This window comes from Bubalus bubalis, chromosome 7 (genome assembly GCF_019923935.1).
Source record: "Bubalus bubalis isolate 160015118507 breed Murrah chromosome 7, NDDB_SH_1, whole genome shotgun sequence".
NCBI lineage: Eukaryota > Metazoa > Chordata > Mammalia > Artiodactyla > Bovidae > Bubalus > Bubalus bubalis.
Window position 1 is genome coordinate 88398143 of NC_059163.1, and position 24892 is coordinate 88423034.

A 24892-nucleotide genomic window follows, 5' to 3' on the forward strand; every position below is an offset into this window, starting at 1 on the left:
AACTTTTATTTAATACTCAACACAAACTAAGAAATCCCAAATTGTCCCCAAAATGTTATTTTATTATTGATTTATTATAGAGGTATAGAGTCACCTCATAACAAGAGACCAGCCTATCAGTAAATTCCAAGGGATTTAAGAGCTCTGTGCCAGGAATCAGGGGCAGAGACTATATATATGTATGTATATATTTATATATATATATATTCTGATTTTTCCAGATGTGGATAGGGTTGGGATAGTAAGCACATTTGCTTGCTCCCTTTCTCAGATGAAAACTTTTAAGTGTTTCACTATTAATTATGATATTGCTGTTCAAAAGAAAAGTTAAAATACCTTTTTTCAGATTCAGGAAGTTTATCTTTATGTCTAATTTCATCTAATTTGCAAAGAGCTTTTTTAAACCATAAATTGATTTTCAACTTTATTAAAAAATTTTTTCTGCATCTTTGAAATGACAAATTTCCCCCTTTATTTTGTTAATAGGATAAAATTTTTAAATTTTCTTTAATAAAGTTTAGTTAAGTTTGGGTTTTTCAAGAAGCAAATGCCGAGAAGGAATATAAAACATACAAGGTATTTATTGAGAGAAATGACTGTAAAGTGTAAATGAGTGAGAACAGGAGCATGTAGGGAGACCACGATGGAGGTCTGGCACTGTGCGAGGAGAGGGCAAGCAGAGGAGAAGGCACAGCAGAGATTACAGCAGAGCTCTGAGAGAGTTTTGGTCTGGCCAATGGGAAGGTTTTGTGCATCACCTGTCAGAAGCATTCTGAGCCTGGCACCCATCTCTCACTCAGGCACTGGCTGAGGGCACACAGTGGTGGGTCCAGTGAGGCAGGCTGGAGGTGCCCGTCAGCTGTGTTCACAGCAAGAGAACCCAATGGCTCTCAGCAGCGCTAGCTGCACTGTGAACAGACATGTGCAGGAACCTCAAACTGAGAAAGGCGCACCTACCTAGAATTCAGAACTCAGGACATTCATGCACGTGGGTCTGAGTTACATCACTAGATAAGGCACTAAGATTTGTTGAGGTGATAGATAAGACAAGTTGAGAATGAATAGTGGAGGAAGGAGAGAGTGTGTACCAGGTGCAGTCCCAAAGACTAAGTACAGTGAGGGAGTATCTTATCCATCTCTTTTGTAAACTTCAGCAAGATCATGGAAGCACTGCTCTCCAAACCTGTGTGAAGCAGCACATCTGTGTGGGCCAAGGGCGGACTGTGGTGGCCATCTCCCTCACACCTCCTGCAAGTGTAAAGGTACTAGAAGAAAATATGAAGGGTTAAAAACAACAAAATCCCAGACATGGAGAACAGACTTATGGACAAGAGTCGGGGAGAAGATGGAGAAGGTGAGAAAAATGCAGAGAGTAGCCTGGATGCACATATACTAACATACGTGAATAGGTAGCAATGGGAATTTGCCGTATGATTCACAGAACTCAAACTGGGGCTCTGTAATAACCTAGACAGGGTGGAAATGGCAGGAGGTGGGAGGGAGACTCAAGAGAGAGGGGACATATGTACACCTATCGTTAATTCTAAAGAAGGAAATGGCACCCCATTCCAGTACTCTTGCCTGGAAAATCCCATGGACGGAGGAACCTGGTGGGCTGCAGTCCATGGGGTTGCTGAGGGTCGGACACGACTGAGTGACTTCACTTTCACTTTTCACTTTCATGCATTGGAGAAGGAAATGGCAACCCACTCCAGTGTTCTTGCCTGGAGGATCCAAGGGATGGGGGAGCCTGGTGGGGTGCTGTCTATGGGGTCACACAGAGTCGGACACGACTGAAGCAACTTAGCAGCAGCATGGTTAATTCATATTTATGTATGACAGAAATCAACCCAATATTATAAAGCAATTATCAATCAATTAAAAACAAATAGATATTAAAAAATAAAAGAAAAAACAACAAAATTCAGAGTAGTGAAGCTCTATGGATGACATATAACCTAGAAACCATAAAAGACTGATGAATTCACCTGTATAAAACAAATTCTGCATGGAAAAAAAAGTTTCTTACAAAGTCAAAAGACAAAAAATTGGAATGCATACTACAAAGGCCTGAATTCTTTAATGTCTCCCGTATTCTAGGCAGACGCTTTAACCGCTGAGCTACCAGGGAAGCCCCTGAATTCTTTAATATATATCTATAAAGAATTCCTAAATCAATGAGAAAAATGCTAAAAGTATCAGTCTTGATGGATAATGACTAACGTCCCCAAATCTCGATGGCTTCAGCTAGAAAAGCTTATTTCTGATATGTGCTTCATGTTCATCGTGGGTCAACTGGAGCTCTTTGCTGTGTTCTTCTCATTGCGGGACTTCTGATGTATTCTTGGCAATTGTGCAGAGGGAGACTCTGTAGAGTGTTGCACTGGTAATTAAATATCGGTCTGAAGAAGATACTCTTCAATTCCTCTTAGAAATTATAGGCTAGAACCAGTCCCATGGCCCCACCTGAACCCAAGGACCAGGCTGTGCCGTAATTTGTGTGTCTGGAAGGAGAGGAGAGCCCAGCATTGGTGAGCAACACTGAGTGGTCATTACCACTCCAGACAGTCTATGAATTGTTTGGTTTCTCAATCGAAGGTCTTGTCAAAGAAAGACGATGGCATATTTCATTACATTCCACATGCTGGTTATTAAAGAAGTAGAAAATTCCTTTCTTTCCAAAATTGGTAGTGACATCTTTCTGATCAACAGAGTGAATCTGGGGATCTGTGAGGTAGATGAGCCCTTTTCCATTTCCAGTCACCCAACCTAAAAAAGAAATAAATATGTCTAAGAATTAAATCCTCTATAAATTTCAGCAAAGTGTTTCAGAAAAAATATAATATACATACAGTGAAATGGACATTTGGTAACTTGGTCATGCTATTGTGTGAAAGTCGCTCAGTCGTGTCCAACACCTTGTGACCCCATGGGCTATATAGTTCATGGAATTCTCCAGGCCAGAATACTGGAGTGGGTAGCCTTTCCCTTCTCCAGGGGATCTTCCCAACTCAGGGACTGAACCCAGGTCTCCCACACTGCAGGTGGATTCTTCACCAGCTGAGCCACAAGGGAAGCCTTATGGTTGATGATTAATAAATTTCTGCTAAGGGATCTGGTGTGGCATATTCCAATTACTGGTCTAAGAAGAACTGAATATTGGGTAATTAAATTTGTCAAATATGACATGCCCAGACAACCAATTTTCAAGGAATTAGCAATAGCATGCACTTAGTACAATTATTAAATCACATTGAATATTTTTCTTTCATGATTCAGAAGTTTCTTTAATGCCTTGCTCATCAATTCATGCATTCCTCTGTTCATTTAACAAATATTTATTGAGTGTACACACTGTACAAAACACTATTGTGTTTTGTGAACAAGTTAGGAAAAAAATCTCTGTATTCAGTGTCACGTTCATGTGAAGATCAATAAATGATATAAGTAAGCAAAATACATAATACAGAGTGATGATAAATGCAGTGGATGGGGGATAGAAAAATCTTGGAGGATTATTATTAGAAATAATCATAACAAAACTCATTTATCATTTAAATAAAGTACAGAATGATGGCTAATAATTCTGTTAGATAAAATACCAAATTGAAACAAAATTTACATATTAATGCAGATTTTAAAGGAAGCTAGATTTAGGTATACAGCTTGCTATTTCATAATGATCCCAGTTATGAAACTCAATATCACACCTATAGTGAAGGTAAAGGGCTAGAGCAAAGAAAGTGTGAGAAGACTGTGACATAGTAAAACACACAATCCTAAGAAACCTGCATCACCCAAATCCACCTGAGTAAAATTAAAAAAGAAAACTGTTATGGATTGGCTCTAGAATTAAGTCCAACAAAATGTGAGCCAGATCTTCTCATTGATTATCTGATGCCCTTAGACACTTGTAGAAGCTTTAGAAATTTTTCCCATCCGTCATTTGCTATATACAGCAAGACTGATTAATTTCAAATAGTAGCCTGTGCACTAAACAACCTATTAAATAATGACTAGCAAAGCTAGTTATAAAACCTCACATTAACATGTAAATAATACTAAAGCAAAAAATAATTCCCAGTTTCACATACCTTGTAAATCAACCACAACATCTCTATGATTGGAAAATTCATAAGAAAAGTGGCCATACGCCAAGCCGTATTCTGTGGCTTTGTATTCTGTTTTCACCACTTTTGTGTTATTTGATAATTTTACAAATTCCCCTAGCATGTAAGGTTCCACGCTGACACATCCTTTTATTGTCTTGCCTTCTAAAATCTGAAAAATAGGAAGAGGAGACAGTATAACAATGGTGAAAGCCGTGGGTTTTGAGGTCAGTAGATCTCACTTTGAGGTCAGTAGATCTCAGCCTTTGAACTCAGGCTTTGCCACTTAGGAGCACGGTTGTTGTTCTGGCACTAAGTCATGTCCAACTCTTTTGCGACCCCATGGACTTCAGCCCACCAGACTCCTCTGTCCATGGGATTCTCCAGGCAAGAATACTGGAGTGTGTTGCCATTTCCTTTTCCAGGGGATCTTCCCGACCCAGGAATCGAACCCAAGTCTCCTGCATTGGCAGGTGGATTCTTTACCACTCTGCCACCTGGGAAGCCCCCAAATATATTTCTAGACCTGTTTAATCATACTCCTGATTTCTTTAATCTTACCAGCAATACTGAGGACGGTATGTAGAATATCTGCGTGTGAATCTTCTGCTCGTAAAGTCTCTTGTTAAATTCTGTCACGTAGTGCTGTGCGGTCATCTGCCTCTCCACATCAGTGAAGTGGTGCCAGAGCCCCTTTTGCTCCTTATATTCTTTCCCGACATATCTGTGAATGCAGAAAAGCCACAGCAAGAAATGCAAAGTGATCTTACTCTAGAGTAAGAGAGAAGAGCCTAAGAAAGAGATGCAAAAATGCTTGAAAGATATTACTTTTTCTCTATCTTAGTTAATATTATCTTATCTCATGACTCAGATAATTTTGTAAGAGCCACCTGAACAATGGAACACAATTCATACTAGCTGTTGGTAACATAAACTTAATAACATAAATTATTAAGTTTATGTGTCATCTCAATTTGACCATGGGATGCCCAAATATTTGGTCAAACACTATTCACAGTGTTTCTGCGAGGGTGTTTTGGATGAGTCTAACATTTACATCAATAGACTGAGTAAAGAATATTGTCCTCCTTAGTGCGGGTGAGCCTCAGCCAATCAGCTGAAGGGCCAAATGGAACAGAAGGCTGAGCTTATTTCAAGTGAAAGAGAATTTTTCTTGCTGACTGCCTCTGACCCAGGACACTGGTATTTTCCTGCTTTTGGACTTGAAATGAAACATCATCTCCTCCTGGGTCTCAATCCCGCTGGTCTTTGGGCTGGAACTATATATATCGTCAGCTCTCCTGAATATCCAGTCAACAGTAGATGCTGAAACTTGAAAGCATCCATAATTATGTGAGTCAACTCCTAATAATAAATCTCTGTATACACACACACACACACGGGCTTCCCTGGTAGCTCAGCTGGTAAAGAATCCTTCTGCAATGCGGGAGACCCTGGTTTGATTCCTGGGTCGTGAAGATCCCCTGGAGAAGGGATAGGTTACCCACTCCAGTATTCTTGGGCTTCCCTGGTGGCTCAGATGGTAAAGAAACTGCCTGAAATGTGGGAGACCTAGGTTCAATCCCTGGGTTGGGAAGATCCTCTGGAGGAGGGTATGGCAACCCACTCCAGTATTCTTGCCTGGAGAATCCCCATGGACAGAGGAGCCTGGCTGTAGTCTATGGAGTCACAAAGAGTTGCACACAACTGAGTGACTAAGTACAGCACAGCATACACACACACGCGCGCACACACACACACACACACACACACACATATACAACTTATTGGTTTTGCGTTTCTGGAGAACCCTGAATACATCGACCCAGGGGTGATACCGATTTATTTTCTGCTCATACGAGAAAGTGTCAGTTTGTTGTAGCAGTTCACCAGACGTGGGTAAGTCAAGAAAGCCAGCCAGGATACTGGAAAACACATGGACTCTGGAACCAGATCTTTCACTGCCTGCAACATGACCTTATACAGGTCAACAGATCAATCAGAAGCCTTCCTCTCCCCCTTCCTTTTGTGATTACTTCATCTCTACAAATACTTGCTTTCTATCATCACCTAATATATGTACAACACTTTTTATACTATCCAGGGTTCACTGTGATTCCTGTATTTAAAGATGAATATATCTGGGCAATTTTGGAAAACTATCAGAAATGATTTATTAAAATAATAGTTCTTTCCTATTTGCTCTGTTATCTTTTTCTGATCAGATGTATGTTAGACCCTCTTGCTCCATTTTCCATGTCTCTTCTCTCTTTTATATCCCATCTCAGATCCTCCAATCACGTATCCTGGTGTGTTAGTTGCTTAAGACTGCTGTAACAAAGTGCCCAAACTGGGTGGCTTAAGCAATTGATTCCTCATAGTTCTAGAGTCTACAAGTCCAAGGTCAAGATGTCAGCAGAGTCATGCTCCCTCTGAAGACGCAAGAGAAGGAGCTTTTCCAGACTGTCAACTTTTCCAGATGGTTCTGGCTTGGTGGCCACATAGCTACAATTTTCACATGCATCCTTCCTGTGTGTGTCTATCTCCACATTTCCTCTCTTTTATAAGGATACCAGTCATAGTGGATTCTGGGCCTACCCTACTCCAGCTTGAGCTCATCCTAATTAATTACATCTGCAGTGACTTCATTTCCAAATAAGATCACAGTCTAAGTTACTTAGGGTTACAACTTCAACTTGTATTTGGGGTGGGGGGGGACACAATGATACCTGTATCACCTGGCTCCACCACTTTGATGTGCGAACTTGGGGAGGTTTCTTAACATTTCTGTGTCTCGGCTCCCTCATCTGTAAGATGGGGATAACAATAGTACCTACTTCATCGGGTTTTGTGAGGATTGATTAAGTTAGTATATAAATGACTTAAAACAGGGGCCAGGCGCATGAAATGTACATGTTTACTATTGTTATTATCATACATCCTTTTCAAGAAATGTATTTCTACTACTTAAGAATTTCCCGATTTCTTTTTTTTCCTCTTCCTATTTATTTCTTACAATTTTTGGATTTGGGAAAAGAGTAAGGTCTACTTTAAAAGTCTTGCTCCATAGGTTCTTTAAAATATACATATGGTATAAAGTTAGGCCTTATACCAAACGAGGACCACCTGTGATCACTAATTTGCAGCTGAGTTTTTGCTTAAAGTTGTCATCAAGAATTAAGGCCAAGCAAAAAATCTTTCTAGGTTATTTGCTTCAGTGACATGGCATTTTTTAAATAAACCTTTGTTTTTGTTTTGGAGGATATAGCCATTCCTGAGTCAATGCTTTGTATCAGTGGTCTCTCCACTCATCCCCTTTCATGCGTAACTTTTATCACTCATCCCACCCCTGCCCAAAACCTCTACAGAGAAGTGTCTTAAGGATTCAGCATTCACTTATATCCCTAAATATATTTCATTACTGGCCTCAGGAATTTTGTGCCTTTTCTTCCAGGCTCACTCATTTAATCAGAAGTGTGGCTTGCATGGTTTACCTAGCCTTTTTTGCCAGCATTTTCAATGAGAGTGTTCAAGACTCTTTGACTTGTCATATGGCAAGAAACTATGTTTTTCTTATCTGTACCATGGGGTTAATGTTCTCCAAGGGGTTTAAAATCATGTATATAAAACATCCAGCCCAATGGCTGACATAATGTGGGTTCTCTATCTATGGTGGTTGTTGCTCAGTCGCTAAGTCATGCCTGATTCTTTGTGACCCCATGGACTACAGCACACTAGGCCTCCCTGTCCCTCACCATCTCCTGGAGTTTGTCCAAGTTCATGTCTGTTGAATCGGTGATGCCATCCAACCATCTATGGTAACTGTTATTAATTAGCTAATGAGGAAGAGGAAAAGGAGCTGAATTAGAAAACATTTAGCCACTTTTCCTAGCCCTTTTATAGTCTCATAAATAATTACTTAACAGAGGGGACAAATCAAGCCATTATACATTATTATATATGTTTTCAAGCAATACCTGCCCAGAGTTTCTTCCTGATGAAGATGATGTACCCAAAATGCATTTCTTTGTCTGCCTTTCTTTGCCACATGTAGGTAGTCCCCCAAATATACAACAGTTTCTTGGGCTGTCCACAGTTCAGATTTCTTGGAATATTTTAGCAAAAGAGCACCTTGAATAAAAGATAAGATGAATACTGACCTTATTTTTCAAAAAGATCTTGCAATGCACGGAGAAGATGAATTGTAACACAGGTACCAATCTGTGTTCATTTGAAATATTCAACTTTTTAATATATTTTCTCAAATTTTATCCTGTTCTATGACTATTACTAAAAGTTAGTGAAGTACAATAAAAAGGCAAAGTTTGAGAAATTACAATAAAAATTGCCTTTGATTTCACAAAATCTCTTGTTTGTGATGGCAAGGTTATTACGGCCAAAGCTTCTGTATGGAAGTAATGAAAAACAAAAGGGCTTTTCAAACAGCAAAAGCCCAGAGACCATCTTAGAACAAGTGACATGTGAATCCATCTTCTTCTGATTATCTGGGAATCTCAAATAAAAGAGGCTGCGACCTATGTGAGATCACATAGATAGAAATAAGTTGAATAATTTTACTCCAAAAGTTCCTGGCCACTCCAGGGATCCTAGATTACATATGAAAGTTCAACCTGATTTTTTCTTACATATTTTAAGTTGGGAAACTCCAGGAATTACTGAGAAAAATAGCTACTGTACAAAGATGAAAACGCAACTGAAAAAGATAAAGAGGAATAAATAAGGGTTGTTTTCACCTTAAAGAAAGGAAGACCAGCGCAAGCAAGAAAGGATCTCTTTGAGGGGGAAGACCAACAAGAACCCTAAGGAAGAAATGCAACATTTTGAGACCCAAGTTAAAATAAAGTGAACACGGACCTCCAGTGACTAGGTGTGGCAATGAATAAATGAACAGGAGACTCAGGAGAAGAGAACACTTAAAGTGAGATAAGCCTACAGCTTTGGGGTGGGGAGGAAGGAGACGACTGAGGCTGTGGAGAGATGATGCTCAGGGCTGGGTGACTCCGAGAAGCTGGGGAAGGAAATGAAGGTGAGCTGCATGTACACATGTAGAAAGGGCATGAGCGAAGGGAAGATGCGAGGAGAGGATGCACAACTTGTCCAGTTTCTTCAACTTTGGGGCTTGCATCCTCCCATGTGCTTTTTCACCCATAAAATGGAACACAGACCAAACAATGAAGCCGCTACCTCTCAGAAATGTGCCTTTGAAACTGCATAAACGCACAGTAAGCAGGGAAACCCTATTATTAGAAAATTTTGCTTCTTTTGGCCACAACTTGATCTTTTAGTCTGACTTCAAGGTGGCAGGAAAAACACTGAAATACTTTGAGGCAGAAGTTCTTAACATTTATACAAAAAATCACTGGGGAGCTCTTAAAAAATACAGATGCCTGGACCCACACCATAGACACACGAGACTGAAATCTCTGGGGTGAGGTACTGGAACTTTTAAAGAGCTAAAAAGCCTCTTGGGAGATTCTCACGTGGCACCAGTGTTGAGAACTACTATTTAGCATCCAGTGCTTAGCAGTCCACATAGCTTGTTTCCTCTGAAAGGCATTTTGCAATAGTTTTTTTCCTCATTCAAATAATTCTTCAGTACCTTGGAGGATATTACCATGTGATCCTCTGGGCTAAGAGAAGAACCTTCTTTTGTCTTCTCCACCACTTCTAAGCTGTGTTAGACACACTGACTGCTGGGTGGCCCCAGCTCAGGCTTCCTTGCGTTGTTCCTGAGGCAGGAAGCAGCTGCTAAATGCACATGATCAACGCAGTGCCTGGCAAGAAACCACTCAGCATAGGCGTGAACATGACGCGTGCCTACTAGGAGGATGATGTGTAACTAGGTCAAACTCCATTCCCTGGGGTTTTGAATGGGAAACAGAAAAACCAGCTGTGGCAATGAGAATCGACACAGGAGATAGATAGTGAGTATATATGGCATCCAGAGCTGTTTCAAACCCTGACTGATGACTGCTCCCATGGTCTGTAAGATCCTCCCTTACTGCCTATGTAGCAAATGTCTAATGTTTGAGGCAGCCTGAGTGAGCCTCTATTCTTTGCAACCTTTAGAGTCTATCACACACAGAGTGAAGAAGGCCCCTGAACTACATCTTTCTCTGTGTACTCACAAAGCATCACAGCTGTTTATATCTTTCACGAGCTTTAAGTGATCCACAGAACAGAAACATCAGAAGGCCCTTAACATACAGAGATGCTTCCTGAAAGGGTGTACTTACTATGTGCTCCGTGGAGTTGGCTGGATTTAAAAACGCCTGTATGCTCCAGTCTCTGGAACAGCCAATCATGCCTCACCCCTGCCAAGAGTTTTTCAAAGTCATCAGGCTGCAGGGTGCGGGCCTCAAGGACCGCCTGCTTTGTCATTCCTGGCAATGAAACAAAAGAACTTCCACTGGAATTCAGAAAAGACCATGGATTTTCTCCCTCAGAAGAACCACTGGAGATTGCTGGTGATTTCATCCACCAAGATGAGGATAAGCTGGAGTTCTGGCTGCAGTTTAGCAGCCTTCCAGGTTCACTTGCTTCCTCTGTGGTAGTACAGTCCTCGCTGAGGACAGGGGTGGAAGTCTTTCTGCTTACTGAGGAACTGGGGATCTGGGCTCCCTGAATGTGTGGCTGCTTCCAAGTGCACGGTCTAGGGGAGCCACGTGTGCTCGTGGTGTGAACATCTGCGCTGCCCAGCAGTGGGCTCTCCTCATCCACCGTGGAGGCATCAGGGTCAATGCCCTGCTCTTTGACTGAGTGATCATTTTTTCCCGAGTTAGGGTTTTGAACAAGCCAGTGAGGAGTGGAAGAGTTACATGCTACCATGGAACTTTTGTCCAGAGACTCGTCCATGACTGAGTGGAAGCCTACGGAAACATCTCCTGCTCTTTCTGCTATTTTTCCTTCTGGGTCAACCCAGCAGGGGCTATCTTTAAATGGAGGACCTGTGCCTCCTTTGATTTCTTCTCTCTTCTCTTCTTCATCCCCATCCTTGGCATCACCGTTGATTTCTTGAAACTCATCAATTGTTTCAAAGGTTTCTTCTTCTTGAATGGAAGGATATGTGGCTATGTTCTTAGGCCAACCAGAATCAGAAGCCCAAGGAGCAGAACAAAATGAGGATCTGGAATGAGCAGAAGTATTTTTGGACCCCACATTTCCAACTTCCTGCATGCCTCCTTTAAACCACCCTCCACCAGAGGCCAATGAAGTGCCTGTTGTGCTATGAGATGGGAAGGTTGCCAAGGGCGTGGACTTGTGCAGCTGACTTTGAGAAGACTCTAAACTGTCATCCCTGGGCACCTGGAGAGAGAGACCATGCAGCTCTGAAGACAGTGGGTGCTCAACTCTGCTCGCTCCATTCACCTTCTGCTCGTCTGACAGGGCAGTGGAACACTGCGTGTCCACAAGATGCCCCTCCTTGCTCAGCTCTCTTCCGATGGACATATCATCAACATGATAATTCACTTCCTCCCAGCTTGTAGAAGATCTGTACCCTGATAACTGGCTCCAAGAACTGGAGCTCAGGCTGTCACTCAGAGACTTGTTCAGGACAGCTCCCCCACCATTGCTGTGGTCTGTTGACTCAGCTTCGGTCTCCACATCTTCATCCACGGAGACTCGAAATGCATCAGAACTGGCCCAGTTTCTCCTTTCCGCCCTCCTGAGTTTCTCCTGACTGTTCATCACCATTAGGGAGGAAGATATCACCCTGCCTTTTTCAAAATGTGCTTTGTCCTCCGTGGCACTCACGGTATCTATGTTTTTTGTTTCTGTCTTTAGATCCGTGATACAGACTCCTGTTTTCATACCTTTCTGTTTATTTTTGTTGTTCCCACAAGTGCTTTCAAATAGTTCACACACTGAAGTGTGGTGCTGTGAATAGGCTTCAAGGATTTTTGGGAAATCCACTTGCCCATGTAAGATGGGCTTCTCTAACCCATGCTTGAATCCCTCTGGAACGTAAGACTTGTCATCTAAGTTTGAGAAGCTTTGAACTTGTAACTGTTCCTTCACCCGGGTGATAACAGACATGATTTCCTGAGAGACAGCTTCTCTCTCCTGACTTCTGGAGGAATTGCTGAAAGTATACAGCTTTCCCATAGCTTCACTACAGAGCTGACCTGCTGTTTGGACGGTCTCCATCTCCCCATAGAGTCTTTGGTGCACAGTGGTGAGACCAAAAGCAGCTTTAAGAAAACTATGGAGCTCCTGTTTTCCAGTAACTGGTTCATCACGTTTCTTGGTGAGGAGGCCAATTTCAAAGGCTTCTTTGGCTTCATATAGATATGAATTTTTCATTCCTGGAGGACAGTCCTCAGAACTACTATATGACAAGAGGCACGTGCCACGGATATTCTGAGGAAAACATCAGATACAAAATCAGACACTGAATTAGAAACTGGAAGTGAATCAGGGAAAAGTTTTCATTCCTGGAGGACAGTCATTAGAAATAGTATTAAAAAAAAAAAAACATGTGCCATGGATATTCTAATAAAAATACATAAGCATTGAGTCACGACCTGTGGTCTTTTTGATGCCTCAGGAGGAGGGACTGGGACATATGTGATTGGTTGGCTAAAGAGGTAAGAAATTAGCTTCAGCTTCCATTCTACTGTAGCCCTGATGCTTTTGATCAAAGATGATAAAATTGCTGTCATTGTTGCTAATGTTAGTTTCAGCAAACAGAGTCTATACATGGGACACGGACGTAATAATTTTGTTATATACAAACACATAATTTGTTTATTGATGGTCAAAACAATAGACTTGTGGCTTCCAACTCCCTCTGGTTGATTTGAATCACCTGGGAGGTATTCCATAATGAATGATTTCTGGGTAAGAATCCCAGGCCTTTACATGTAGTGGATTTAGGGTAGAGCCCAAGAATATGTATTTTGAAAGGGCTTTTAGGTGATTCTGATACGCTTGGGAACCCTTGTTCTATAGCAGATAACATCATATCCCCTGGCTGCAGTGACTTAGCTCCCCATCAGCAGGATGTCACTGCTCTGACTGATATGACCTCTACATACATGAAGTCTGCTCACAATTATCTAATGATGCACACAAATCCTATCTTAAGGTGAGACTCTTCCCTCCCCCTGGTGATGTCTGTCACTGGGGGAGGAGCAAGGAGGGGCTATCCCCTGCTTACCATAGCCGTGAGCACGAACAGGGGCGTGTAGGGGCTGAAGGCAGCTGCCAGCTTGCAGGCTTCAGCGGCTGACAGCAAGTGGTGGTCAAACTCCTTCAGCAAGCCCTGCAAGGGAACAGGAGGCCAAGTGTCTTGTGAGAAAACAAGAGGCCGAGTTACTGTTGACAATTATTTATCCATTAGCAAAAGGCAGGCTATAAAATTCCTTTGCTTTTCTTTCAAGATTCTGAGGGGTGCCCTGCGCCTCACCACAACCATTTCAGAACAGTGCCAAGAAAGAGTAAGTGGGTAAAGACCCCAGGGCATTGACCATCCTTTCCCCCACACCCATACACCATCCATCCCCAACTCGCACCACAGAGAGAGCCTCACATGTGCCAACATTCGCAGCGCCTGCCCACGCAAAGTAATTCAGACTAGTTTCTTCAGAGGATCGTGCAGCCCTCTGTTCACAGAACTCTGAGCGTTTTGCAGTCAGATTCACTAAAGATTTATGCATTGTTCTTGGCAAAGAAGGCTTTAATGTACAATTTCATAGCAATTAAGATTCATTCATTTATTCCAGAAATATGTATTGAGTATCCCCATGTGCCACGCGCTGTTCTAGCCATGAAGGAGAGAGGAGACAGTGAGCCTGCAATGAGCTTGTTTTCTATTAAGGGGAGAGGATCAAAAACACACAAAACAAGTAAAGTGTGTAATATTTGAGATGGCAATTAATGTTCCAGAGAAAAATACAGTAAGAAGAGGTCAAGGAGGTCCAAGGCGGAAGGGCAGTTTGCAATTTTAAACAATCCTCAGAGATAACTTGACTGGACAAAGAACATAACCCCTTTCCTGTGTTTTGGTCTGTCTGATAGCAAATGCAACATTTTTCTAAGATTCAGAGTACAAGCAGCAAGCTATACGTATTTTTGCTGCTGCTGCTGCTGCTGCTAAGTCACTTCAGTTGTGTCCGACTCTGTGCAACCCCATAGACGGCAGCCCACCAGGCTCCCCCGTCCCTGGGATTCTCCAGGCAAGAGTACTGCAGTGGGTTGCCATTGCCTTCTCCAATATGTGTTCTTATGCTACACTAATTAGTACTGAGTACAGTTACTATTGTTGTTTTGGTATTTGAAAAAAGGCAATGTTGATGATACTATTAAAATGTCGATTTGAGTGCAGTGCAGGAGAGCAGTCAATGTCTGTGCAATGCTCTGAACTGGTCAGAGACCTGGTTTCTGCTCCCAGTTCTCTTTCTTACTGACTGTGCAGGTTGCGGAGGTTACCTAGTTTCTCTAGACCTCAGTTTACTTTCCTCTAAAATGGGACTGACACATTCTGCTCTACCTTATGCCTAGGTAGATGTGGTGTGTGTGGCTCACATACAAATGTACACACACTTCTTGAGTTATAAAACAATAAATAAATATTTATAATCATTACTATTACAGATAGGAGCCTGGACAAGCAACTGATGCCCTGATTTGAACAGACTGTCATTAAAGTCTTAAAGGTATTACCCTTTTACTTTGTCATTGAGAGAGTTCAAGTGTAGAAACTGAATTTTGTGATAATCTGAAAGGAAATCATGGGGTTCAAGGCATTTATCACTTTGATTTCATTCATTCATTCTTTTTTTTCCCTAGTACCTTCTGTAGGTCTGGTGCTGTGCTAGATGCTGGGGTAATAAAGCCAAATGGGACAACATAGGAAGTGTTTCTCAGGCTTGTTCACATCACTCGAAGAGGGGAGATACTATGAGATACTGTGAGGGGAGATACAGGGAGATACTCTCCCTGACTCCTGGAGAGAGAACTAACCAAGAATAACACTGACAGTTTTGTAGATGATGCCACTCTGCCCCGTAGTTTTGCCAAGTGATGATTACCAGGTTAATGTCAGGATTGCTTTTAAACTTTTCATAATCTTTCTTGCTCATGGAGACGAAGATGTCTGCCAATATACCTAGTGATGTGGAAATGCCCTGTAAGGAAATACAAAGAAAACACAGATGAGGAACTTACAGTCAATTCTTGCTCTCAAGTCCCAAAGTCAACGATTGGCCCTCCATATGAACCATTGCTGATTATTATCATTTGTTATTATGACTCTGAAGATACTTCTTGACTGGGTGTCACTGGGCTTGAAAGATGATCACATCCTGAGGACACGGGCATAATGTAAACTCAGCTATTTCTTAGCGGGGCTTTGCTTGCTCGTCGACATGAACTTGTCCACAATGCTAGGTATAAAGAACTGACCCAAGCAAGAGTTCCCACCCCCAACTCCATTTGTGTTGTTAAAAGGATTGTAGGCAGCAGAGCTGCTAACAGAGTTCAGGGAAATGTATAACCCAAAGCTTCAGTTAACGAGGAGAATGTTCTCGCAGAGTCACAGAGGATGAGTACATCAAGGAAAGCTAATGCTGCTTCTCAATTTCTCAAATAAAGATGCTATGTAAACGGCTGAGGTCTTTTCCCACCTAACCAAAGGAGAATGATTTTACAGAATGCAATTGAGCCATCCCAACTTTGCTGTGGAATGAGGTAAAGGCTAAATATATAATAAAATCAATACCAGTAGAAATAAATGGATCAGTAGGAATAAATATACAAACAGACAGTTGCAAATATATAGAGAAACACTAAATATATGCCAGGAGTCTAGTTGTGAGTAAGGATGGGCAAGACAGAGAGGGAGTTTTTAAATATTTCTGGTCTTATTGGTCGTTCATTCATGCTTGTGCTCAGTTATGTCTGACTCTTTGCAACCCCATGGACTGTAGCCCACCAGGCTTCCCTGTCCATCACCAACTCCTGGAGTTTACTCAAACTCATGTCCATTGAGTTGGTGATGCCATCCAACAATCTTGTCCTCTGTCGTCCCCTTCTCCTCCTGCCTTCAATCTTTCCCAGCATCAGGGTCTTTTCCAATGAATCAGTTCTTTGCAACAGGTGGCCAAAGTATTGGAGTCTCAGCTTCAGCATCAGTCCTTCCAATGAACACCCAGGACTGATCTCCTTTAGGATGGACTGGTTGGATCTCCTTGCAGTCCAAGGGACTCTCAAGACTCTTCTCCAACACTACAGTTCAAAAGCATCAATTCTTCAGCACTCAGCTTTCTTTATAATCCAACCCTCACATCCATACATGACTACTGGAAAAACCATAGCTTTGACTAGATGGACCTTTGTAGGCAAATTAACGTCTCTGCTTTTTAATATGTTGTCTAGGTTGGTCATAACTTTTCGTCCAAGGAGCAAGCATCTTTTAATTTCATGGCTGCAGTCACCATCTGCAGTGATTTTTGAGCCCCGCAAAATAAAGTCTGACACTGTTTCCACGGTTTCCCCATCTATTTTCCATGAAGTGATGGGACCGAATGCCATGATCTTAGTTTTCTGAATGTTGAGTTTTAAGCCAACTTTTTCACTCTCCTCTTTCACGTTCATCAAGAGGCTCTTTAGTTCTACACTTTCTGCCATAAGGGTGGTGTCATCTGCATATCTGAGGTTATTGATATTTCTCCCGGCAATCTTGATTCCAGCTTGTGCTTCATCCAGCCCAGTTTCTCATGATGTACTCTGCATATAAGTTAAATAAGCAGGGTGACAATATACAGCCTTGATGTACTCCTTTCCTGATTTGGAACCAGTCTGTTGTCCCAGGTCCAGTTCTAACTGTTGCTTCTTGACCTGCAAACAGATTTCTCAGGAGACAGGTCAGGTGGTCTGGTATTCCCATCTCTTTCAGAATTTTCCACAGTTTGTTGTGATCCACACAGTCAAAGCCTTTGGCAGTCAATAAACCAGAAGAATCAACAAAAATATAACCAATAAAATTGATAAATGAGAAACTCAATTGTGCCATAAGGTAATAACTTTCCAAAGGCAAATATAGGAAATGAGAAAATAAACACGAGACAAACAACCTTTTTATCTGGCTGAGGAAGTGTCAGGTATCCCATGATTGAGGCCCATATTAACTCTGCTGCTTCATACCACATCCCTGCAAAAAAGGAGACAGGACAAATGGCTAGTATCTGTGCTCTTGTGTCAGAAAATACTTTTAAAAACTAATACAGAAAGATGATTTTGCATTTTGTAAAAAAATTTACAACTAGACTAGATTGACAGCAATGAGCAGATAGCAACCTGCTAGAAAAACAACAATCTGCTTTTCCGGTTGGTTTAATACAGATAATTTTTCCCTTTCACAGGGAAACAGTAAGAAATATTGCATATCACATGTGTACATATGAACTATATTAATATATAAGTGATTATCTCCATTATTTTCAAGATAACAATTACCCATCTTCTGTTTAAAAATTTCAAATACATTAGTTTGCATTTTAAAATACAATTAAGGTCCTCTAAGCTTTGCTAGTAAAACTCAGAAATACCCCCTGAGGAACAAATGGGTAAGTTATTAGGGTGTGTGTGTGCACTCAGTCATATCTGACTCTTTGCAGCCCCATGGACTGTATGTGGCCTGCCAGGTTCTTCTGTCCATGGAATTTTCCAGGCAAGAATACTGAGTGGGTTGACATTCCCTACTCCAGGGATCTTCCTGACCCAGAGACTGACCTCGTGCCTTTTGCCTCTCCTGCATTGGCAGGTGGATTCTTTATCACTAGCGCCATCTGGAAAGCCCAGCATAGGTTTAGAATAAGAGTGTCACTTATCACATGGAGTCCTGCTGAACTGACAGCCAGATGCCAGAAATAGTACCAAGAAAAGTCACAATATAGAAACGCAAGTTTCTTTAACAAAACTCAGCAGAAAACTATTTTGTTTTGTTAATGCTCATAATATTCCTGGCATCTTAAGTGTCAGTCTCTTTTTGATGCGGAAACTAAGGGAAGTGGAACAATATCAACCCGATCCAATGAGAAAAGCCCACAGTGAAATCTCTTAGCCAGACTTGGTAAATGAGACTTGAGAGGATGACTGTACCCAACTTCTGCAGAATTTGCCCTCTTATCTGTATGCAGACTGACTGCACCAGGACCTTGTCGCTTTCATTTCTGTACAGCCAGGTACCTACAATAAAAGAGAAGGGGAAAGAAAAACATTTTTGACCTTGAATTATTAAAGAAATAGCCTGGTGAAATAAAACTATGTTCATGGAAGCCTTCATGAACACATGTGACATAGATTCGGTAAATAGTCTCTTCTCTGTATATAGAATAAGGTCTAAACTCCTTGCTATAACCTACAAGCCTTCACAGGAATTGACTCCTGCTTGGTCCCTACCTCTCCCCATAACCAACTGGGCTCTGCTTGTGTTCCTTATAATAGCAGCCAACTCTTGCCAGTGGTAAAGAATCCGCTTGTCAATACAGGAGATGCAAGAGATGTGGGTTCGATCCCTGGACCAGGAAGATCCCCTGGAGTAGGAAAAGGCTACCTGCTCCAGTATGCTTGCCTAGAAAGTTTCACAGACAGAGGAGCCTGGTGAGCTACAGTCCACAGGGTCATGAACAGTCAGACATGACTGAACACCTGCATGCGTGCACACACACACACACACACACACACACACACACACACACACACTTACTTGCTGCATGGTATCTGCACTTGTCATTCCCACTACCTGGGATTCTGCTCCCTGCACCTCCTACTCCAGGGCTCATCCTCAGTGGTCTTGCCTCCAAGGCTTCCCAGGTTAGTTACCTACAGTGTCACCCCCACTGTCTTCTGGTTCCTGAGAGGAGGGCGGGATCCATCCCATTCACCCAAAATTGGTTTGGATGTTGAAACTGATGATCCCACACATGCACCGAAAGGATATGAAAAGATTTAGTGCTCACATAATGAGCCTTTCTGAGGAGGCCAGCGAAGGCACCTAAGCTGGTCTGTTTGACTTAAGTGAAGGGAGTGGTGGGTGGCTTCTCTTTTTATTTTGATTAGGGTGTGGGGCTGGGGTAAAGGTTCCCACAAGCTAGGCCAAGGTTTACTGATAAATGAGCTTTAAAAAAACTCAGCCTGTCCAGATGTGGGGCACAAGGGCAAGAAGCTGGGGCCTGATAACTGCCAGTGGCCAAACATCAAAAATAGTCAGGCTTTTTATCATAATCGCTCACTATTCTCTACCACATTGACCCCCTTACTTTCTCCCTGGCTTTTAATCTATATGTGTGTGTGTTGGGGAGTCAGAAGATGGGAAATAATGCATATTGTAGGTCAGTGATGGTGGCCACAAAAAAGAGGTATATGGTCAATATTTTTATTTCCAATTGGCTTCCCACTGGAAATGTCTACAAGTTTCAAGGAGTTTGGGACCTTATATCCAAGTATATTGAGCTTAAAAGTCAACTAGGGCACTTCCCTAGCTTCAGTGGTTAAGGCACCGCACTTCTACCGCAGGGGGCATGAGTTCAATCCCTGCTCCAGGAACTAAGATCCCACATGCCATGCATGGCACAGCCAAAAAATAGGAATAAAAAAAGTTGACTGGGAATTGTGTTCAACTTGTTGGGAAACTTGTTGAACACCTAGAAATTCAGACAAGATATCTGAGGCTTAAATTACTTGTTACTCAACTATTAGGACTTCCTTCCTTTCATGTATGTTAAAATAGTCTAAGAAATCCATTTCAAAATAAGTTTTTATTACATTTTCTCTATAGCCAAATACAGTTTATTTTTCAGATCACTGAAATACATAAAGCTGTATGTGTATTCTCCTGGACTTACAGGCTCAATTTCCATTCACAATTCTTTACAAAGCTTCAGCTGAGCCTTTTCTGAAGCCCAGGGAGTTACCTACTTCCACAACTAATGCTGATTAGGTAACACCCTCCGCAATAAAGCAGGGCAATATTAGAAGACTTGGTTGTTTTGTTTTCCTTTTTAATAAGAGAAAATGGAAACATAGAGAAGTATATTGTATATATTGGCTCGACCAAAGCCACTTCTTTCATTGGGGCAGAGCCAGTTCCAGGGGTTTCGGGAATATTCAGTGCACAGTAACGACGAGGTCATTGAGTTGTTTCTGAACTGGAATTCTGGTAGGGACGGTGCGTGAAGGTTATGGTGATGGTATGACAGCACCTACCCGTTGCTCCATTGTTGCTTATTAGACTGCTCAGGATATACTCTGCTTTTAAAAGTTTCCCTGAAAAGAAGCAACCAAATACCACATAATTAGTTCTGAACACGTGCTTTAAATACTACTGCTGTTCATGCTCTAAGGTTAACACATTATAACAGGGAAACATCATATTTTAAAATTTAAAATCAGTAACTACATCACACACAAAAGTAAAAAAGAAGATGCAGTTTTCAGGAATTGGTAAGATGGGAAGTTAGGTAGTAACTGAAACTGCAATTAGATTCCCATGTATATACACATGTGTATATGTGTACACACGTATTCATTTATATGAATAAATAATCCGTTCATACAGAGCAAGGCTTGAGAAGTACAGGCAAACCTTTCTCAGAGGCTGCATCTCCTTTTTGTGCAAACTATGCCAGAACTCTACTCCAAAAGTAGAGTTGAGTTGCCTGCGAAGTGAATAAGACTATTTACAGAATTATTAGGGCTTCTCTGGTGGCTCAATTGGTAAAGAATCCGCCTGCAATGCGGGAGACGGCCTGCAATGTAGGAGACCCAGGTTCAATCACTGGGTCAGGAAGATTCCCTGGAGAAGGAGACAAAAAACCCACTCCAGTATTCTTGCCTGGGAAACCCCATGGACAGAGGAGCCTGGTGTGATACAGTCCATGGAGTCGCAAAGAGTTGGACACAGCTTAGTGACTAGACCACAATAGAATTATCAGGAAGGAATTTTTTAGGGGGTTGGTAGAGAAGAAGTTCTTTGTAAACTTTTCACTGACTTTATCAACACCACGTAGGAGGGGCCTAACCTATGAATTCATAAGCCCAATCTAATTCATAGGCCTAACCTATGAATGTAAGTAGGAATCTCAATCATTTATCCTTTTGTCCATTTCCGCTTCCAGGTCCCTCGAAGCCCTACATGGTCTGGCCCCTGGGACTTCTTTGACCTCATCTCTACCATTCTTTCCCTCATCCTCACTCTTACTTTGGTGACAGTGCTTCCCGACTATTCCTTGAACCTGTCAGGCTTGTTCCCACGTCAGGGTCTTTGTATTTACAATTATTTTAGTTTGGAATGCTTGTATCTCAGATATCTACAAGGCTTGCTACCTTCTCCTTCAGGTCTTTGCTCAGATGTCACTTCCCTGACCACCCTATTTCAAAGTGCACACACAGTCATATACCTGATTGTGGCAGAGTGTGTTCCAAAGGCAGTCACAACAATCTCTTCCGACCCACATGTTCTTTTGCAATGTGACCCTGCCACTCCTCCAACAATAAGTGGAATCTAGAATTTATTTTCCTTCCCCTGAGCCTGAACTGGCCCTGTGACCTACTGTGGACAAAGGACGTGGCAGAAGTGACACTGTGTATCTTTCTGGTCGGGACATTAAGAGACACCTCTGGAGTGTGGATGTTTCTCTGGAGCATAGGTTTGTACTTGATCTGAGAGGCCCCAGAAATTTCAGTACTGAATTAGTTTTCTCTTAATTACTTGCTGGGGTAATTGTGGGTAAATTCAGACTCCACATAGACACCTGGCACAGATTTGCTGCTATTTCTTTTTGGATGGATATATACATACATTCAGTTTAGTTCAGTCGCTCAGTCGTGTCCAACTCTTTGCGACCCCTCTTTGAATCTAAGCACGCCAGGCTTCCCTGTCCATCACCAACTCCCGGAGTTCACTGAGACTCACGTCCATCGAGTCGGTGATGCCATCCAGCCATCTCATCCTCTGTCGTCCCCTTCTCCTCTTGCCCCCAATCCCTCCCAGCATCTTCGCATGAGGTGGCCAAAGTACTGGAGTTTCAGCTTCAGCATCATTCCCTCCAAAGAAATCCCAGGGCTGATCTCCTTCAGAATGGACTGGTTGGATCTCCTTGCAGTCCAAGGGACTCTCAAGAGTCTTCTCCAACACCACAGTGCAAAAGCATCAATTCTTCGGCGCTCAGCCTTCTTCACAGTCCAACTCTCACATCCATACATGACCACAGGAAAAACCATAGCCTTAACTAGACAGACCTTTGTTGGCAAAGTAATGTCTCTGCTTTTGAATATGCTATCTAGGTTGGTCATAACTTTCCTTCCAAGGAATAAACATCTTTTAATTTCATGGCTGCAGTCACCATCTGCAGTGATTTTGGAGCCCAAAAAATAAAGTCTGACACTGTTTCCCCATCTATTTCCCATGAAGTGATGGGATCTTCTCATGAAGATGCCATGATCTTCGTTTTCTGAATGTTGAGCTTTAAGTCAAAATTTTCACTCTCCACTTTCACTTTCATCAAGAAGCTTTTGAGTTCCTCTTCACTTTCTGCCATACTCCATGGCAATTAGAAGGGGAAAAGGCAGAAGTAGTGACAGATTTCCTCTTCTCGGGCTCCAAACTTACTGTGGACAGGGACTGCAGCCATGAAATCAGAAGACAACTGCTTCTTGGCAGGAAAGCAATGACAAACCTAGCCAGTGTGTCGAAAAGCAAAGACATCACTCTGCTGACAAAGGTCCATATAGTCAAGGCTGTGGTCTTCTTGGGTACGGTTGTGAGAACTGGACATAAAGAAGGCAGAGCACCAAAGAATTGATGCCCTTGAACGACAGTGCTGGAAAAGACTCCTGAAAGTCCCTTGGACAGCAAGGAGATCAAACTAGTCAATCTTAAGGGAGATCAATCTTAAATATTCACTGGAAGGACTGATGCTAAAGCTGAAGTTCCAGTATTTTGATCATCTGTTACAAACAGACAACTCATTGGAAAAGTCTCTGATGCTGGGAAAGATTGAGGGCAGAAGGAGAAGAGGGCATCAGAGGATGAGATGGCTGGATGGCATCACCAAGGCAACAAACATGAAGTTGGGCAAGCTCCGGGAGATGGTGAGGGACAGGGAGGCCTGGAGTGCTACAGTCCATGGGGTCGCAGAGTCAGGAACGACTGGGTGACTGAACAACAACAACAACTATATATATATATATATATATATTTGGCTTCCATCTCAGAGCTTGGGCAGAGAGCAGGCTTCCCTCCCCCACTTCTCTGGTTGGGTTGATAGAGCTGTTCAATCCCATTTCATAGCTGTGCAAACTTTTAAGAATTCCAGCTTTATGCAAATATTTCAGCCCACGAAGCTCAACGCCCTGTCCCTGCTCAGGAATTAAAGCGGCAATCCCTTCCCTTAGAGTGTATCCAAGTGTAAATCCCTTTGGCTATAGTGTCAGGAGCAGTAATCTACTATTCTGACTTTGAACATCTATCTTTCGTGCATTTAAAAACATTGAATTTACTATATTTAGGTAATGGGAGAAGATTCCACATTCTCCATGTTGATGGAACTATAAGTCTGAATCTTTATCTCTAATTGTGGCTTGAAAGGTTTTGTCTAATTTCAGGCAAGAGTAAACTGAGCAGGCCAGGGCATCCTCTCTTGCCTCTGAAATCTCATGATGTTGAATACTCAGACCTTTGGAATGCATTTTGAGTGGATACCAGGAAGGCTAGGTCAAAGGGCAAAACAGGAAGACTGTGCTGTCCCCTCGTATTATTTTCGTTCCTTTTCCTTACCCTTATAGTATCACACACACTTCTGCTCCATCAGGGTTTCCCAAATGCTGGGGATTGAGATGCCCTTCCCCTGTACCTTCTCTGCTTTCCAGGACACCACCCCTGCTCTAAGCCCCCCTTTCTCTCTGGGAAACCCAGCGTAGGTAGAGGCTCAAGAGATGTTTGTGGGCAGATGTTCACAAATAAGCACCTAATCTTGAGGCTGAGTTTGTCTTCTTGCGGCACTTCTGGTAGTATCTTTGAGGAAATGACAACTCCAACTGTTGGAGAATAAGATCTAGGACTTCTACCTTAGACATATGATATGTGGGCAGAGAAGTGTACTGTTCATGATGGTAGCAAGGCTTAACCCATCATCAGGAGAAAAACTCTATACTACCTTGGTTAGAGATGTGAGAGACAACCAACCAACCAACCAACCAAATAAGTGAAAAGATTATTTGCTTGTGTAAAGCAAAGCTATCAACACGCCGGCCTACCAACTTGACCTTGATTAACATGTCACACTACAGCAAATCCATGTATTATACAACATGCCCTCTGTTCCAACTTCTATTTAGTGAGAACAAACATTAGGACACCGCCTGCCCACACCCAGCCCTCATTTTTCAGTGCCACCGCCCCCTCACCAGAGAACATTCTGCTGACACATCATTCCATCTGATGCTGTCAGGAGGAACATTAGTGGTTAGGTTTCTCTCATACCTTAGAGATGATAAACCCCAAACATTATAAAAATGTCCCCAATTATGGACATTTGAAGTAAGACTTTTTTTTCCCAAGTTCAACTCTGTTGATGTAGTTACTTTAGAAAACTATATAATAAGCTGCTGCTAAGTCACTTCAGTCGTATCCGACTCTGTGTGACCCCATAGACGGAAGCCCACCAGGCTCCCCTGTCCCTGGGATTCTCCAGGCAAGAACACTGGAGTGGGTTGCCATTTCCTTCTCCAATGCATGAAAGTGAAAAGTCAAAGTGAAG

General features: G+C 42.2%; 1 protein-coding gene across 18 annotated transcripts in view; it reads right to left on the reverse strand.

The window, feature by feature from the left end:
- Positions 1-1812: 1812 nt before the first annotated feature.
- The window catches only part of ALPK1 (alpha kinase 1), a 129045-nt gene continuing 105965 nt past the window's right edge, over positions 1813-24892 (reverse strand). For 13 of the 18 annotated variants that reach the window (XM_025290294.3, XM_006046977.3, XM_006046976.3 and 10 more), the window contains 10 exons: positions 20340-20399; positions 18234-18320; positions 17207-17283; positions 15164-15259; positions 13291-13395; positions 10367-12491; positions 8087-8240; positions 4671-4833; positions 4095-4281; positions 1813-2769 (listed from right to left, as the gene is read on the reverse strand). In XM_025290294.3, coding sequence (XP_025146079.1) covers positions 2570-2769; positions 4095-4281; positions 4671-4833; positions 8087-8240; positions 10367-12491; positions 13291-13395; positions 15164-15259; positions 17207-17283; positions 18234-18320; positions 20340-20399 — 3254 coding nt within the window. In that variant the 3' untranslated portion in view covers positions 1813-2569. Of the gene's footprint in view, positions 2770-4094; positions 4282-4670; positions 4834-6321; positions 7946-8086; positions 8241-10366; positions 12492-13290; positions 13396-15163; positions 15260-17206; positions 17284-18233; positions 18321-20339; positions 20400-24892 lie in introns of those variants that run through there. The other 5 variants (XM_025290295.2, XM_025290296.2, XM_025290297.2 and 2 more) reach the window with 5 other exon arrangements.